This window comes from Nansenia antarctica (genome assembly GCF_963989245.1).
Source record: "Nansenia antarctica genome assembly, chromosome: 19".
Taxonomy (NCBI): domain Eukaryota; kingdom Metazoa; phylum Chordata; class Actinopteri; order Argentiniformes; family Microstomatidae; genus Nansenia; species Nansenia antarctica.
This window is the reverse complement of record NC_137692.1, coordinates 22,236,074-22,253,743: the sequence shown is the minus strand read 5'-3', so window position 1 is coordinate 22,253,743 and position 17,670 is coordinate 22,236,074. Positions and strand designations below refer to the sequence as shown.

At 43.8% G+C, this 17,670-nt stretch overlaps 1 protein-coding gene across 1 annotated transcript; it reads left to right on the top strand.

Annotated features, from left to right (window-relative positions):
* Nucleotides 1–322: 322 nt before the first annotated feature.
* Nucleotides 323–2,343, top strand: sst1.1 (somatostatin 1, tandem duplicate 1; the record flags this gene model as incomplete). Its single annotated transcript, XM_080549289.1, has 2 exons — nucleotides 323–463; nucleotides 2,134–2,343. 2 exons carry the CDS (start codon nucleotides 323–325, stop codon nucleotides 2,341–2,343), a joined length of 351 nt encoding a protein of 116 aa, XP_080405415.1.
* Nucleotides 2,344–17,670: the final 15,327 nt, after the last annotated feature.

The window sequence follows — 17,670 nt, the reverse complement described above, 5'->3', positions numbered from 1 at the left end:
ACATGCATTCAAATAATAAGACATTTTCGCATGCCTGGAAACGACATTGAGGAGATGAAAATATTGTTGTTTTTTCCCCCTTAGGGATGCTTGCTTACGCCTCTAATCGGTGGAAACTCACTCACGTGCCAAAAACTGCGCGCAATAAGGAAACCCCCCCTTTCCACCTGACGTCAGACGAACCGTTTATAAGGCTTGTTTGGAGGGGGATCTAGAACAGCAGAAGGAGCAGCGAAACCACCTTGAAGAACACCTAAACGATTATCTGTCCCTCCAAACCTTCATTCATTCTCTGACGGCCCCCAGAGACCCCCAGAAGAAGATGGTCTCCATGCGTCTCCAGTGCGCTCTGGCGCTCCTCTCCCTGTGCGCCCTGGCCATCAGCCGTGTCTCCGCGGCGCCATCCGACGCCAAACTCCGCCAACTGCTCCAGAGATCACTCCTGGCACCGGCGGGCAAACAGGTAACGAGTTCTATCTCCGTTTAGAATGATAAGGTTCTATCTCCGTTTGGAATGATACGGTTCTATCTCCGTTTAGAATTATAAGGTTCTATCTCCGTTTAGAATGATAAGGTTCTATCTCCGTTTAGAATGATAAGGTTCTATCTCCGTTTAGAATGATAAGGTTATATCTCCGTTTAGAATGAGAAGGTTATATCTCCGTTTAGAATGATAAGGTTATATCTCCGTTTAGAATGATAAGGTTCTATCTCCGTTTAGAACGAGAAGGTTCTAGATATCTCCGTTTAGAATGATACGGTTCTATCTCCGTTTAGAATGATAAGGTTCTATCTCCGTCTAGGGCAGTTCAGAGATATTGAGCGTCAAAGTTTTTACATTCCGTTATGTTCTGTGAGATGGAACCTTTGTATTTGTTTATGAATTACTAACTCAAAAATGCCAACATTTTAAAAATAACACCACACAGGCATTAATAAACACCTGATGGATCAGATTATGTAAAAAAAACTCAATTTTGACAAAAATGGAGATAGAACCTTATAATTCTAACCTCACGACATTCCGTTCCTTCGTAAATGACAGATTTGTTAGCCAGAAAGGATACACTTCAATATAGATTTGAGATTTGTGAAAAGTGTTGCCATTGAGTTTCCAATGTGTTCTCACGCTGACGCGCAGAGCTGTCCAAGGTGCTGATCTCCATGTGCCCGTTAAATGAAGAGGGTAGAGGGGAATTTGCTGATATTGCCATTGAGAGAGAGAGCCCTAAAAGCAGAGTGTAATGTGTTAATGGGAATGTGTTTTAAACGTTTTAAAGCAAATTATTCTGAGCGAAAAGCGGCAACTGTTAATGTTAATGTTCACCCTATCTATCTTACGACCAATTGTGCAATACCATCTAAACTAGGAAAGTTCAATGGGCCTCAATGGTCAATGGCTTCGCAGTCTCGGAAGACGATAGGATGTTATGACGTGAGCTTAGAATGATAAGGTTCTATCTCCGTTTAGAATGATAAGGTTCTATCTCCGTTTAGGGTAGTTCAGAGATAATGAGCTTCAAAGTTTTTACATTCCATTATGTTTTGTGAGATGGAACCTTTGTATTTTATGAATTACTAACTCAAAAATGTCAACATTTTTAAATAAAAACACCACACAGGCATTAATAAACACCTAATGGATCAGATTATGTAAAAAAACTCAATTTTGACAAAAATGGAGATAGAACCTTATAATTCTAACATCACGATGTGCCTGGGAGTAAGATTTTAGCTCAGCGTCTGTTGTGGCTGAGCAGTGCAATCATTGAGAGTCAAAGACTAATTTATAAGAATGAAGTTGATTGTAATGTTGCTTATTCATCTGAAGAGAATCGTGCAATCAGAATCAGATCATTCCATATAGTGAAAAACTGTGTAACTGATGGATTTATGCATGGTCAAATACAATGCAACTCAATACAATTTCAATGGAAATCATTCTTAAACGAAGATTTCGTATACTAAATGTGAGGAAAAGCAAAGCAAGGTGCATGCCGAATCTCTCCATATAGGTTTTAAGGCCTTAATGGGACCTGTTCCCCCATGCATGTTGCTGAGAGAGGACATAACGAGAGATTTGCATGATTTGACATGTTTTGCATTGACATGATTTTGCATTTTGCCATGCAGGAACTCGCCAGATACACACTCGCAGAGCTGCTGACGGAGCTCGCGCAGGCAGAGAACGAGGCGTACGAGGGGGACATTGACCTGTCTCGCGGCGGAGAGCAGGAGGACGTGCGTCTGGAGCTGGAGCGCGCCGCAAGCCCCGTGCTGGCCCCGCGTGAACGCAAGGCTGGGTGCAAGAACTTCTTCTGGAAAACCTTTACATCATGTTAATTAATCTGCATCCCAACCCTTTACTGCGTGTACTTCACATTCCATGTTGTCTTTTTTCAATCACACATGCATTGCCAAATCCCATGCACCATCCATGGCCAAACCATGCCAGTCCAAAAAATGTACATAAAACAACACAATAGAAATTGTTAAACTTTTAACAATGATGATTATAGTTTTGATTGATCATTTAGATTTTTCAAAGAGAAACTCATGCGAAAGAATGATCTTACGAATGTATGCAATTCTGCTTTCGATTGTGCTTTAAGTATTCTGGCAGATAAACTATTTTTAATTGTTTGTTTGAATAAAATCTATGTTTCAGAACCAATGTGTTGATTGCATATTCTGGACACACTGTTGTTTTCTTGCTACACATCTCAAATAGGTTGTCATTTTTCATGAATGGTAGTTGTACATTTTATTTTTCTCACTAAGTCTGCATGTGGTGGTAATTCAGTTTACTGCTGTAGAGCCTTAAAGGCTAAGTTTGGGTAGGGCTGATCATACCTTTTTCAAGGGACCCTATGAACAATTATTGTCTGAAAAAAGCTCTGATCTGTTTTATTTTAGGTTTACAAAATAAGAATAACATTTTACAGTATAGTCTTAGTCTAAACAGTCTTAGTCTAAACAGTCTTAGTCTAAACATTACACCAAGACTACAGTCTATAGGCTGCAGCAATGAGAGTTTATTAGAATCACTTTCTATATGCTCAAACAAAGGTGATATTGAGAAAAAGACATCAGCAAAACATTTATGGGTACCCAGTCCCATAACGACATACAACTCACAAATGTGTGTGTGTGTGTGTGTGTGTGTGTGTGTGTGTGTGCGTGTGTGCGTGTGCGTGCGAGCGTGCGAGCACACTTGGGTGCACTTGTCTTGCATACATGCACTTGCATGCGTGCATAGGTAATGCGTGCATAGGTAATGCTGCTCCACACTAGAAACGCAGGCAGAGTCAGTTTGCTTTGTGCGATCAGGGAACTAATGCCAAATAGGGAGTGCACTTACCCATAACCCCCCTGGCTCATTAAGGGTTCTGTTCAGAAAGCTCTTAAACAATTTGTACTGAAGAACAAGAGGCTGACAGTCTTCTTGGAGGATGGGGCTTTGCCTATCCTGACAGAGAGAGAGAGAGTGTGTGGGCGTTATAGGACAGTTGGTTGTTATCATCTAGACTCAGCCCTGTATGCCGTCAGCCAGTAGGAGGCAGGGTCAGATAGTTGACCCATGTGTGACTCTACCGTCTACCCCACCCTTCAATTTCACTTCTTTTCGTTCACTTTTTTGTGACTCCTTAACACTCACATTAGTCATGAGGGGTCATTTGACCCCTGTGAGTACAACATTTTGTTATATCTTTGCACTCGATCAAATTTTCCCAGACCCTCCTTTCATGACTTTTCCTAGATATGTGCGTTCTACCACCCAGTATCCTTACATTTTCACATCCTCACATCAGGATAAGCAAGCTATTTTGCAGTTTTTCTGTGTAGGAAGCTGTGTAAGAAGTGGATAGTGCTGGTAAAGCTTATCCCGTTTCTACACACAGAACTATATGTGTGTGTGTGTGTGTGTGTGTGTGTGTGTGTGTGTGTGTGTGTGTGTGTGTGTGTGCGTGTGCACGCATGCGTCCCTTAATATGAAAGTGATTGTTGTGGTCACAGGTATTGCTGGCTTACAGTAATTGCTTGATTCATGTGTGTTATTAATCCGTTCGAGGATATTCAGATAGACACTCTGAAGATAGGAATACTGTCATGTTTCCGTATAAGAAGAGCACATTATTGTGTATGTGTGTGTGTGTGTGTGTGTGTGTGTGTGTGTGTGTGTGTGTTGTAAGTGTGTTAGCGTGTGTATGTGTAGCACATGTTTTTGCCTACATCCTCCCATCCAAGATAATCCCACTAATGAGTTATTTTTATTATCACACATATAATTGCAGTTTAGGTGAGACATTTCTCCTCATCCATCAGCAGCATAATTGAGTTGCACAACCCTTCCCCTCACACATCTGCACACAAGCCTCTCCTCACACACGTCACGCCAGCGTCACAACATCTGCCGCCTAGCTTTTTACCGCAATTACCATGACTTCAAGTTATTTAAACATCGTACACAACATCCAGGCGCTGTTTCTATTCAAACCCCATTAAGATGATGAAAACGGAAAAACCTCAAAAGTGGCAGGGTTTTTTATTGAATAGTCAAATGGGATATTGTCTCCCTAAAATCTTTATAGACGACTGATATGAGGTCGGCGTGTGACGTATCGTCGTGGATCAGCTTTGATGGCACTGCAGAACTCCAGCTGCATAACTGAACGTTTCCTCTCTCTTGTCATTAACTCTGAACTGGTCTGATTTAGTGAAAACTTCCTCCTCTCAGTTTAATTCTGCCTATTTTCGACATCTAGTGATTTTGTCTAGAGACTCCACAGAGGTTGCCATGCGTAGGATGTTTCTTCGCCACTACTCATAGTGTGCATCAGGTTTGGTGGTACACAAGGCGCATGTTACTATGTTAAAACAAAGGCTTCGTTTTAACAGGCCCTTAGACAAGATCTGTTTGGTTTCACATCTATTTAGTGTTGCATTCATGCTATTCTGGTCGTCCATTGCTCAACACGGATCCTCTGAAGAAGGAGGAGAAGGAGGAGGAGCAGGAGGAGGAGAAGCAGGAGGAGGAGGAGAAGGAGAAGGAGAAGGAGAAGGAGAAGGAGAAGGAGAAGGAGAAGGAGAAGGAGAAGGAGAAGGAGAAGGAGAAGGAGAAGGAGAAGGAGAAGGAGAAGGAGAAGGAGAAGGAGAAGGAGAAGGAGGGGGAGGAGGAGGAGGAGCAAGAACAAGCGGACGAGCAAGACTACGACCTAGGAGAGCATTTGCCTCTGATAAGATTCGGGCCACTTTGGTTGACCACGTTGATGAAGTGAGTTTCAACCTTGCAAAAAGGCAGAAATGGGGAAGGAATGTCATTGGCCAGCGTGCCATTGTCAAGGTTCCTGGCCAGTGAGGGGGGGAACATCACCATGGGAACATCACCATATGCGAAGCTATAAATCACCAAGGCGTCCTCCATCACCATTCAACCCTTGGCCCCTACAATAGTGAGGAGTTTTTGTCAGCTTGTCATTGGAAGGTATTCGGTTGTTAAGTCGTGACGTGTTTCCGGGTCCAAAGTTGCCTGAGGCGCTGTCTTCGAAATGCCTCAGTAATAATAATAATTCATTATAGTTATATAGCGCTTTTCCGAGGCTCAAAGACGCTGACAAATATGGGAAAAAACGGGAAAGTGCTGTGTCCCTTGTTGTATGAATAGATCCGAGTCTAAAAAACGATTGAACTGTCACTGCTGTAGTACACTGGTACTCTGGTGCAGGGAATTTCTGGTTTGGACCCGGAAATTGCTAAACGTCACGTTTGACGTCAGACTTAACAACCGAATATGAACACAGGCCTCATGAGCACACCTCTCCTACAAGCAATGGAGGAAGCATGTGGTGGTTGACCTGCTGAAGCATATCAGGGCTGGATTTGTCATGCCAGGCGATACTTTTGCTAATTTTCTTTTTCTTTACAGTATATGCAGAAGGCTTATTTTCTATTTTCTATTGTTTGTTCTGTATGAAGAACACTTTACAAATCCAACTGTCATTGCTGAGATGTGTACATTATTTCAGAATAAAAAACAAACATTCTGTTCTTGTATTTGTGTTTTATATTTCAGTATGGAAACATAACATTTTACAATAGGCTACTGTACATACAGTAGGCAGTGTAACACACGCCTTGGAACAATATTTGTGTACAGTACATCAGTGGCGGACTCAAGCTGTTTGAGTCCGCCACCCCATCAGTGCACATGGTCAAGTTTAGACTATTGGAAGGGCAGCCAATAGGGCATATCCTCTAATTTTGCCAGTCAAAAGGGCACTTTAGTGCAATGTTTTTCAACTGTGGGGGCACATTTAGACCATTGGAGGGGCACCAATAGGGCACGTCCTCTCATTTTCGCCACACAAAAGGGCACTTAAGAGAGACGTTTTTCAACCGTGGGGGCACCAGGAGGGGCAGTCGCCCCCCCTGCCGCCCCCCCCCCCTGAGTCCGCCAGTGCAGTACATTATATGTGCCATAAGCAGTCCAAACTTAGTGCTTGAAAAAAAACCTGACCGATTGTATTTCAGTAACATATTCCAGATTGTATCATTCCATAGATTTGGTACATCAACATTTATCTGTGAAATAATCTACCAAAACATTCAATCAGCGAGAGCCAGATGGATATTATGAAAACAATGAAAATATTTGTGGGTAGAGAGTTTCACGCATGGCTGGTTCTCTGCTCGCTCAATTGAGTCTATGCACAAAGATGAGCAAGTTCTGGCCCGACAGCACCATCTCATCTCGACACACACACACACACACACACACACACACTCATAAATATGATGTGTCTGCATCATGATTTTGAAGTTATGACAATCTAAAATGTTGTGTTTATTCCTCAGTCATAATGGTGCCAGTGCGGACGTTATGGTGTCTAGTCTCTCTAAGACAGGCTTGGATGGGCTCTGTTATAGCCCCCCCCGGTCTAAATTGAACACTTTAGCTGAAAATAGGCATTAGTATTTTTGTTGAAATTGATATTAGATATTAGATAGATACAAAAGGAAGCGCCAATAACCAGAATCTGAATCAGAATGACTTTATTCGCCAAGTAGTTTTCACATACAAGGAATGTGCTGTGGTTGTTGGTGCATTCAGACAACATAAGAATAACAAGAATAATAATTAAAAAGCAAGTAGTACAAAAAAACGTCAAGAAGCATAGATATAAAATAAAGTAAGATATATAAAAATGAATTAATATTTACAATACAGAATGATTCTGCAGCAGAGTATGGGAAATAGTATTAATGTGTTCTGTATATCTGAAATAGCTGAACAGTTGTGCAAGAGCTTAAGTATAAATAAGAGCAGAGATATTTACAATACTGAATTATTTCGCAGAATATGGAACAGGTGTGGACTGTGCGTTAATATAACATGTAATGATTCATAATTATGTGAAGCAATAATGACAAGTAATAGACTCAGAGTAAATACATACAAGACAAGTTATTTGTTGATAATATTGTCCTTCGGGCTATGTACCTTTATGCAATGGCATCTGAGTTTTTCCGATATTTTGGTGTTGGGCCAAAACTGAGAGAAGGGTGTCCGTGCCCTTATCCCCCTATGTCCCCCTATGTCCTCCTGTCCCCCTGTCCCCCTGTCTCCCTATGTCCCCCTATGTCCTCCTGTCCCCCTGTCCCCGTGTCCTCCTGTCCCCCTATGTCCTCCTGTCCTCCTGTCCTCCTGTCCTCCTGTCCTCCTGTCCCTCTATGTCCCCCTGTCCTCCTGTCCTCCTGTCCCCCTATGTCCTCCTGTCCTCCTGTCCTCCTGTCCCCCTATGTCCTCCTGTCCCCCTGTCCTCCTGTCCCCCTGTCCTCCTGTCCCTCTATGTCCTCCTGTCCTCCTGTCCCCCTATGTCCCCCTGTCCCCCTATGTCCCCCTGTCCCCCTATGTCCTCCTGTCCCCCTATGTCCCCCTGTCCTCCTGTCCTCCTGTCCCCCTGTCCTCCTGTCCCCCTATGTCCCCCTGTCCCCCTATGTCCTCCTGTCCCCCTATGTCCCCCTGTCGCCCTATGTCCTCCTGTCCTCCTGTCCCCCTGTCCTCCTGTCCTCCTGTCCTCCTGTCCTCCTGTCCCCCTATGTCCCCCTATGTCCCCCTATGTCCTCCTGTCCCCCTGTCCCCCTGTCCCCCTATGTCCTCCTGTCCCCCTATGTCCTCCTGTCCCCCTATGTCCCCCTGTCCCCCTATGTCCCCCTATGTCCCCCTATGTCCTCCTATGTCCTCCTGTCCCCCTGTCCTCCTGTCCTCCTGTCCTCCTGTCCCCCTATGTCCCCCTGTCCCCCTATGTCCCCCTATGTCCCCCTATGTCCTCCTATGTCCCCCTGTCCCCCTATGTCCTCCTGTCCCCCTATGTCCCCCTGTCCCCCTATGTCCCCCTATGTCCCCCTATGTCCTCCTATGTCCTCCTGTCCCCCTGTCCTCCTGTCCTCCTGTCCTCCTGTCCCCCTATGTCCTCCTGTCCCCCTATATCCTCCTTTCATGACTTTTCCTAGATATAGATTCTACCACCCAGTATCCTTACCATTTTCAAAATCACATCAGGATAAGCTAGTATAAAGCTATTTTGCAGTTTTTCTGTGTAGGAAACAAGGCTAATTTACAAGAGGTGCCAACTAGTGGTCGTTGTGTGTAAATAGCAGATTCCCATTGTAAAGAGGCGGCGGCTCTTTTAGTGAGGTAAAAAAACACACGGCTGTTCTAGTGTTAACGCTCTATCCCCATGCAGCTGCCAGGCGGCCTGATTCCTGAGGGCTGAGAGATCTCAGAGGGGGGCACTTAGCGGGCGTAGTGGGTTAAGCGTTGACCATGTTGACCAGGTTCGATTCCGGCCAGGGACATATCCTGCATGTCATCCCTCCTCTCTCTCTCACCCATCCTCCTGTCTAAAATCTCTACTGTATCTGTCAATAACAATGAAAAATATGAGTGGGACTGCCCCACTCAGAAAAAATAACTCTCAGAGGGAGGCAGCAGGAGATTGATACACCATCCATCTCAGCGGAGAGGACCAACAAGTTATCACTCTGCTGGTGTGTTAAAGAGAAGAGGACAGGAACAACCCGCTGTAGCATCCCTGCTCAGTGTGAGCAGTCCTTCAGAGTGTCTGAGGGAACATCAGAGGTTAATAGTGTGCCATCGCAGGAAATAACCACTTCCAGATTGAGTTTGTCGCACCGTCACGCAGTACTGCTGATGCAGTTTCCTAAGTATAGGAACCTCAACCAGTAGCAGACTGGTGGCATCCCATCATCTTTTTTTTCTGAGTCGGCCCAATCCCACTCATATTTTTCCATTTTATCGGACAGATACAGTGAAGACAAACAGGAAAGTAAGGAGAGAGAGAGCATATCAGTAGGGCATGGGCAGGATTCGAACCCATGCCGACATGGGCATGATGTGTGCACTGTAGACCGCGGTGCTAGACCACTGGACCAGCCCAGCCCAGCCCAGGCCACTGGCCAGCCCATCTTGAGCACTGGGACAATTCCTGTGTTGCTAGTCGATCTGTGGGCTCTGAGGTCGGTGGTAAAGAAAGATATGGGCCGTTGGTAAAGAGAGAGAAAAGAGAGAAAAAAGAGAAAGAGTAATGAGCAACCCACTGCTCCCTCCATCTCCCCCGGGGTGTCCAGCTCCTTGCTACTAATGTTTATGATTTAGCTAAACCCTCGTATTAAGATTACTCACATCGTCCTCCGTATTCACTATCACAGCCATATTTTATCATTGAAATTATTCCTGATGAGCTATGAGGAATAATAATATCTAGATGCATCTCGCTGACTAGCTGGGTCTGGGTCACAGCACCTCATCTGGAGAACGTCCACAAACCGCGGACTAGCACAACTAGCCAGTTTGCTAAAATAGCTTGTTTTAACTGCTAACAATGTAAACATCACTTCTGCACCACGTTTTGAAATCCCTTCCCTTGGTGGCACATTTTTATTTTATTTTTATTTTTTCAATTCTGTACGGAGCCCCCCTGGGGTCACATGGTAGAAAAAAACATTGTTTGAAAAAGATGTGTGAATCCGTTCCCTCTGTTTAGTAATTCGTTCACTCGGTTTAGTAATTAGTTAGGGTTAGGGTTATGGTTAGGGTTAGGGTTAGGTATGCTGGTATGGTACAGCACTTTAGAGCTGGTATGATAGAGTTCTTTAGAACTGGTTTGATACAGCACTTTAGAGCTGGTTTGATAGAGTTCTTTAGAGCTGGTATGATAGAGCTCTTTAGCACTGGTATGATAGAGCACTTTAGGGCTGGTATGATACAAATGGTAAACGGACTGCACTTACATAGCACCTTTATCCAAAGCGCTTTACAACGGCCTCTCATTCACCCATTCACACACCAATGGCGGCAAGCTACCATGCAAGGCGCCGGCCCGCTCACTGGGAGCAATTTGGGGTTCAGTGTCTTGTCCTAAGGACACTTCAACATGTGGCCAGCCGGGGGGCTCGAACCGCCGATCTGCCGACCTTGCTCTACCTCCTGCGCCACAGCCGCCCCCACAATATGATATAGCACTTTAGTGCTGGTATGTATGGTACAGCACCATCTCCTCTACTGGGAAAACACTGCCTATGTGGTGAGCTTCTTCCCTACAGACAAACTTTGGCGAGAGAAAACAAAAGTCTAAAAAAAGAACTGTTAGAAAATCACTTTCGTCCAATTTGCAGATTTACATTTTGAAGGACAAAAGCCCCCATTCAGACTGGATTAGTGGTCCAAGGGGACGTCAGGGGGACGTCAGCGATGTAGTTATCGCCCCGGGACATCCGATTTTTCAGAGGTTGATTAGCATTGGATACATTTTACCCAACAAACCCCTGAAACACCCCCCCCCCCTCCCCCAACACACACACACACACACACATCCACTACTGTCACAGCAATACACACACTTACGAATTCAAGCAACTATACATTGTTTGTATTGCATTGAGGCGTGCAAGACAGACCACATACGCAGCACCGGGACAAATATGCATGTCCATGAGCCTGCGACGAGCCTGTTAATGAGGTTCTCTACAGAGGGCTGTGAGCTCAATCAGAGACTCAGCGTGTCTGAGGGATGTTTGGGAAACTGGAGCAGCGATGTCAACCTCTGTTTATCTCCGTCATCACCGAGGCCCGGGGAGCCGCGGCAGCGGGAGTTGCAGGGGGTGGCGTCCCCCCACCCCCCCACCCCCCTCCGGCCCGGGCCTGTGACCACGCTTCCTCTTCAGCTGATTAGCCCTGCTAGGAAATGAGATTAAGGAGCTCCGTGTCCAAACATTATAGCACACAGATAGATAGGCCTACACACGTATGGTATACCAATACACACAAGGTACACATGTTCACACACGCATGTAGAAGAGGTGATTTGGGTGATCATACTCTCCTGATGAGTAGCCCTGCCTCAAACTTGAAACAAACAATAAATCCAACAAAACAATAAATCCAAAATGTCGCCCTCTCTCTGACTACAAGATGGTGCTTTTGGTCTAATTGTGAGCTTAGAATGATAAGGTTCTATCTCCGTTCAGGGCAGTTCAGAGATATTGAGCGTCAACGTTTTTACATTCCATTATGTTTTGTGAGATGGAACCTTTGTATTTTATGAATTACTTACTCAAAAATGTCAACATTTTAAAAAATAACACCACACAGGCGTTAATAAACACCTAATGGATCAGATTATGTAAAAAACTCAATTTTGACCAAAAATGGAGATAGAACCTTATAATTCTAACATCACGTAATGATATAAGATTGGGCTTGAAACACGGGGAGAGATTTGGCTTTCATCCACCTGGGCGACACAAACCTCTGCACTCTTTTCACCCTTGTGGGACGCTGAGGCTAATCCAGGACCCACCTGTCCTTCCAGTGGACGACACACAGAGGAATTAGGACGGATCAAAAGAGATGAGAACTGTGGTCATTTTAGGCCACAGTCTGCCCGATTCTCCTCTCTTAACTGTGTGTCAGAGCTCTGTTAGGGTGGGTCCTTATTTATGACTGATCCGTGCCTCCTACACAAACACCCACATAACCGTTAACACTAGAACAGCCGTGCCTTTTTTTACCTACTAAAAGAGCCACCTCAGGGGTCAAATGCCCTCTTTACAATGCTCAACGACCGCTAGTTGGCCGCTTGTAAAATTAGCCTGCCTCCTACACAGAAAAACGACAAAACAGCTTTATACTAGCTTATCCTGATGGGATTTAGAACATGTAAGGATACTGGGTGGTAGAACGCACATATCTAGGAAAAGTCATGAAAGGAAGGTCCTGAAATTTGACCGAGTGCAAAGATATAACATTTATTTTTACTCACAGTTACAGTTATTTTACTCAAATGACCCCTCATGGCTGTTCTAGTGTTAAATCACTTAGTACTCAAAAAGACCCCTTCCATGTACAATCCATGCCTACACACACACACACACACACACACACACACACACACACACACACACACATACACACACACACACACACACACACACACACACACACACACAACATTCTAACCCTGTCAAACAAAAGTACCTTCATTAACTACTATTTACATATCATTTACATAACCCATTATCGCCGTAGATTACAACAGCATTATGTGCGGGGGGGGTTCGAAGAATTCTAAAGAAAATGGTGGAGAAGAAGTGAAAGGCTCATTTCTGCACAGTGTGTGTTTAAGTGATAAAAATAACGATCGCAGGGCCGCTTCCCCGGCTGTAATGAAGTCTGTGTTTGCTCTGTCACCGCCTCTCAGAACCCATTATTACAACTCATTAAGATCCTGCGGTCCACCTGCCCCTGCACCACAGAAGACACCCCAGCTCACTGCACTCTGTCTCGCTCACTCAGACGGGCTCCTAAACCCGCATCAGCTACACACAGAGATGGCGGGCCTCCTCCTCCCCAAAATGGAAACTCCTCTTCCTTCTCTCCTCTCGTCTCTTATCGCTATTGCTGATTTTTTTTTTTTTAAAGAGCCGAAGCTTCGAAGAGTATAGGCAGCATATCTTGGAATTAACTTGTGGATTTTAACCTGGTTTATCTACGTTATTGTGTGTGTGTGTGTGTGTGTGTGTGTGTGTGTGTGTGTGTCACATAGTGTGTATCAGTTTGAGTGAACAAGCAATCACCAATTCAAATCATATCCTGCATCCCACACAACCTACAGTATCTATTTAAAAACAGGAGGAGATGGGCAATTTACTCCAACGATAAGCCAACCGACTGACTCATCCCCAGTCACATGTTTACAGGCTCTGACACTGGTCTTAAACAAAGCCAAATTCGCCATTCAACCTTAATTCCACTTCTTCCTCTTCCTCTTCCCCCCTGAATGACCTTTGTGCACTACTTGACCCCTCTGCAGAGCCTGATTTCACGATTTCACTCATTCACAACAATCCTCAGGAACCATCGATTTTGCTCAACAGGCTTATCCCCGCCAGCCTGAAGATGCTTGTCTTAGATCGTCATAACCAAAAAACCTCGGAGCTGCCCTGCGGCGGCGGCGGCGAGTAGAATCAGAAGGGTTTGATAGGCTATCTGACGCCACGGGCCTTCTTATCTGAAGATGCTGGTAGGAGATTAACGCGGCCCTCCTCCTCCAACCTTTTCTCCCACCTCCGCTCTCCCCCAATCAACACTCGGAAGGTGCTAAAGGAGGTCACGACGCATCTTGACTTTGGTCTTTGTATTATAATCTCAAGAGGGCACAAGTGCAATATTGAACTTCCACGACAAGGACAAGGACAGAGGGTGGATGAGGTCGAAATGAATAAGGGAGGAGGGTGGAGGGAGGGAGGGAGGAGCGCTGCGTCTAGTAATGTCTTAACTCGCAGATTGGTCGAGCAGACAGGCGACAGAGAGGATGAATAAATAAAAAACGAGGATGGAGAGACGGGTTCTCTCCTCTTTAGCCTCGTGTATTCCGCCTCGTTGTTGGCCCTGTCGGCTTGAAGGAGGGCCATTAACGACACAAAGGAGACAAAGTCTCTTAATTCTGTCATTCAGGCCAACAAAGCAACAGAGGGAACACGGTCTGTGCAGATAGCAGACCCCCCTCAACCCACTGCCCCCCTCGCCAACCCCCCCTGCCTGACAATGAGTGTCACTATTATGACAACACCCCCCTCCCCAACCACCCCCTTAAGCCTCCAGCCTGGAAACACACATCCCCATACAGACACAGACCATACAACAATGATACGGCAGCACAACCAGTACTCTATGGCCCTACATTCGGCACCTGCTCTCTCAAAGTCTGTGCTTCCAGCTGTTTACTGCACTGTAGCTACCATGCACACATGCAAACGGAGATCATTTCACCAGAAGTAAAATTCGGACTAATTGTCTGATTCATTGTTTTAGTTTTTTTTTCAATCTGTTATTTGCTCACATCGGAGTGGTGATTATAGGGGACTCATTCATATTAAGCACACATTGATTCAAGAGGGAAAACAAATGAGAGAGACTACCGTTAGTGTGCGAAGAGCAATATAACTTCCTAATTGTTTTATTAGAAGGTTCTGCAAGACGGAACATAGCAAATTTCAAACTCATTTAAGGGCTACTCATACTCCAGTGTTTGGTCTAATTAGCGTCATTAACTATACTTGGCTGCAGTGGTTTTGAGAGAAAATTGGTTTGGAGAAATATGAGGCTCTGATGGTCAGTTCGTGAGCTTAGAATAATAAGGTTCTATCTCCGTTTAGGGTAGTTCAGAGATATTGAGCGTCAAAGTTTTTACATTCCATTATGTTCTGTGAGATGGAACCTTTGTATTTTATTAATTACTAACTCAAAAATGTTAAACATTTCAACATTAAAAAAATAACACCACACAGGCATTAATAAACACCTAATGGATCAGATTATGTAAAAAACGTAATTTTGACAAAAATGGAGATAGAACCTTATAATTCTAACGTCACGATTTGAAGACTTTGGTGAGGCGAGCCAAAACAGGCCTCCAACAAAACAATTCAAATTTTAAAAATCTGTGACTCCAAATGGACCCAACTCAAAACAACATCAAAATAGAAACACTAGATTACACTAGAACACAATCTCATATAATAAACATGGATAATGTGTTAAACACAGACACAGTGGGATAAACCAATGCAAGATTTCCAAAGTGTTAAAAAATCCATCAAGAAGAACACACGAGTAGAAACATGTGATAAGGAGGCGACATGCACACAACAGTAAATAGTTAACGTATAGTAGTATTGTTACCATCTCAGTTGCCTTGTGGTTAGAGAGTATAAACTGAGATGTTGGGGGTTTGATCCCGCTCCCTTGAGTCATACATCCAAGACACTGAACCTCAAATTGCTCCCAGTGAGCGGGCCGGCGCCTTGCATGGTAGCTTGCCGCCATTGGTGTGTGAATGTGTGTGTGAATGGGTGAATGAGAGGCCGTTGTAAAGCGCTTTGGATAAAGGCATAGCTATATAAGTGCAGTTCATCATATCAAAGACGAAACTGGGAACTGACACCTCTCTGCTTGGTGCTCCTATCCAGAGGCTATAGTTGTATATCAAGCAGCCTCATGGTAGAGAAACAGGAGAGAGGGCTCCTGTATGGGTAATTCAGGCTTGCACAAATGTGCTCAAGGCTTACTTATTTATAGTATCATTACAGACAAGTCTAAACAAAGTAGACAGCAGACAAACCACCAACCACTCTGGGCACACAGTGGACCAATAGCTCCCCCTAGTGGAACTACTTCAAACACAGACAACACGGACAATTAGACAGGTGACCCTGACCTGACCCCTATCTATCTACCCTCCCTCCACCCCCACCCAGAGAGCTTTGGACTGTATGGACATGAACACTTGATCTTTGCACTTCTTATATTTACATTATTTATGACTCTTGCACTATGATGTTGGTTTGCACTGTCTTGTCCTGTCTTGCACCTGTCCTGTTGTAAACTGCGCTCCACTGTCCCAAACCAAATTCCTAACATGTTTACATGTCATGGCAATAAAGTCTTCTGATTCTGATTCTGATTCTGAGGTGTCCAAAGTTCAAGCTTCTCTCCTTGTTCAGAAGAAGATCCAGTATGTACAGTGGGCTCAAGAATTATTGGCAGAAAATGAACAAACAATACTCAAAGAAATTCTAAACAATATATTTATAGACAAATCCGAAATACCAACATGTGATAAATACTGTGCTATATTAATGTTCCAATGGAACCAACAGAAATAATTTACTGATTTAAGTTAAAAATCTATTTCCCCCAAATCAATGTTTCACAATTATTGGCACCCTTAAAGATTATTGTAAATAACACCTACCAAAATTAAAATTCCACTTATTTAAGTTTATCTGTGTGTTAAGGAACTGTATTGAGCGATTACATCACTTCCTGTCTCACTAGGGTACGCACTTTTGATTCATATTCTAAGTGTCACTGAGTAGACTGGTACAGAAGTGTAACCTTGGAATATTATTTGTGTACAGTCCATTGTATGTGCCTTATATAAAATGACATGTAATTGCATGAATATGTACATTATAAAAACTACAATGTACTTTCTGTTATGTAATATTGCCTTATGGGATTACAGTATCAAGTCCACAAAGATTCTTCTGGAACATTTTAATTTCTGTTCAATTCAGTTCAACAGTTTGAGTTGCAACACGCTTGTAAAGTGGAACGTTGCTGGAGACACCCAAACAAACGTTCAAAAACTGACCTGCAAATGGTAATATTTGGCTGCTAAATGTACTCCCACCATAATATAATTGAATATTCTTCACTATTACGTTTTTCCCATCATCCCAGAAATAGAGACAGTATGTAAAAACTACACAGGTTAGAATATTATTATTTTTTTAAACAGGCCTGGCTTAGTTTTGGAAACCAGACCCCCTGGCCCACGTCTGGACCGTCATTCTAAGTGGTTACTGGGTCACATCTACATGCCGGCCAAGATGTGGCCTTTTCATGGTGATGATTGTACTTAGGTATGGTCACCAGAGGCTGTCCAGGGCCTTGGCCTGTGATAGGCTTGATCTATCGCTAAGCCACGCCCCCTTTGAAAACTCGGACAAACAAACAACGCTCGCTCAAATCCTTCACTGACAGTGACTGACTGACCAACCGTCACCAACCGTCACCAACCGTCACCAACCGTCACCAACCGTCACCATCCCAACTACAGAGTCTTCACCGCCAGGTTCAAACCACCAGTGGGGATGGTAACAGTACAAGTACCTAAAAAAGGCCTCTGGAAAAATGTCTTGTGTATATAAGATGGATATGTTGTACTAGAGTGATAAAACACTTTAAAACCAAAAGAAAGCTTTTTTTTGCTTGCAGATATTCTTTTTTTAGATATTGAGCGTCAAAGTTTTTACATTCCATTATGTTTTGTGAGATGGAACCTTTGTATTTTATTAATTACTAACTCAAAAATGTCAACATTTTAAAAATAACACCACACAGGCATTAATAAACACCTAACAACATTACAAAAAAAAACGTCTTGCAACTTTTCTTTTTATTATTATTATTATTATTATTGCAACATAAAGACACATATGTACCTCCATAGACCTCCAGTGCTCACAGATTGCGCATTGGGTTGAAGCTACCAGTGACGTGAACACCAGCTGAGAGAGAGT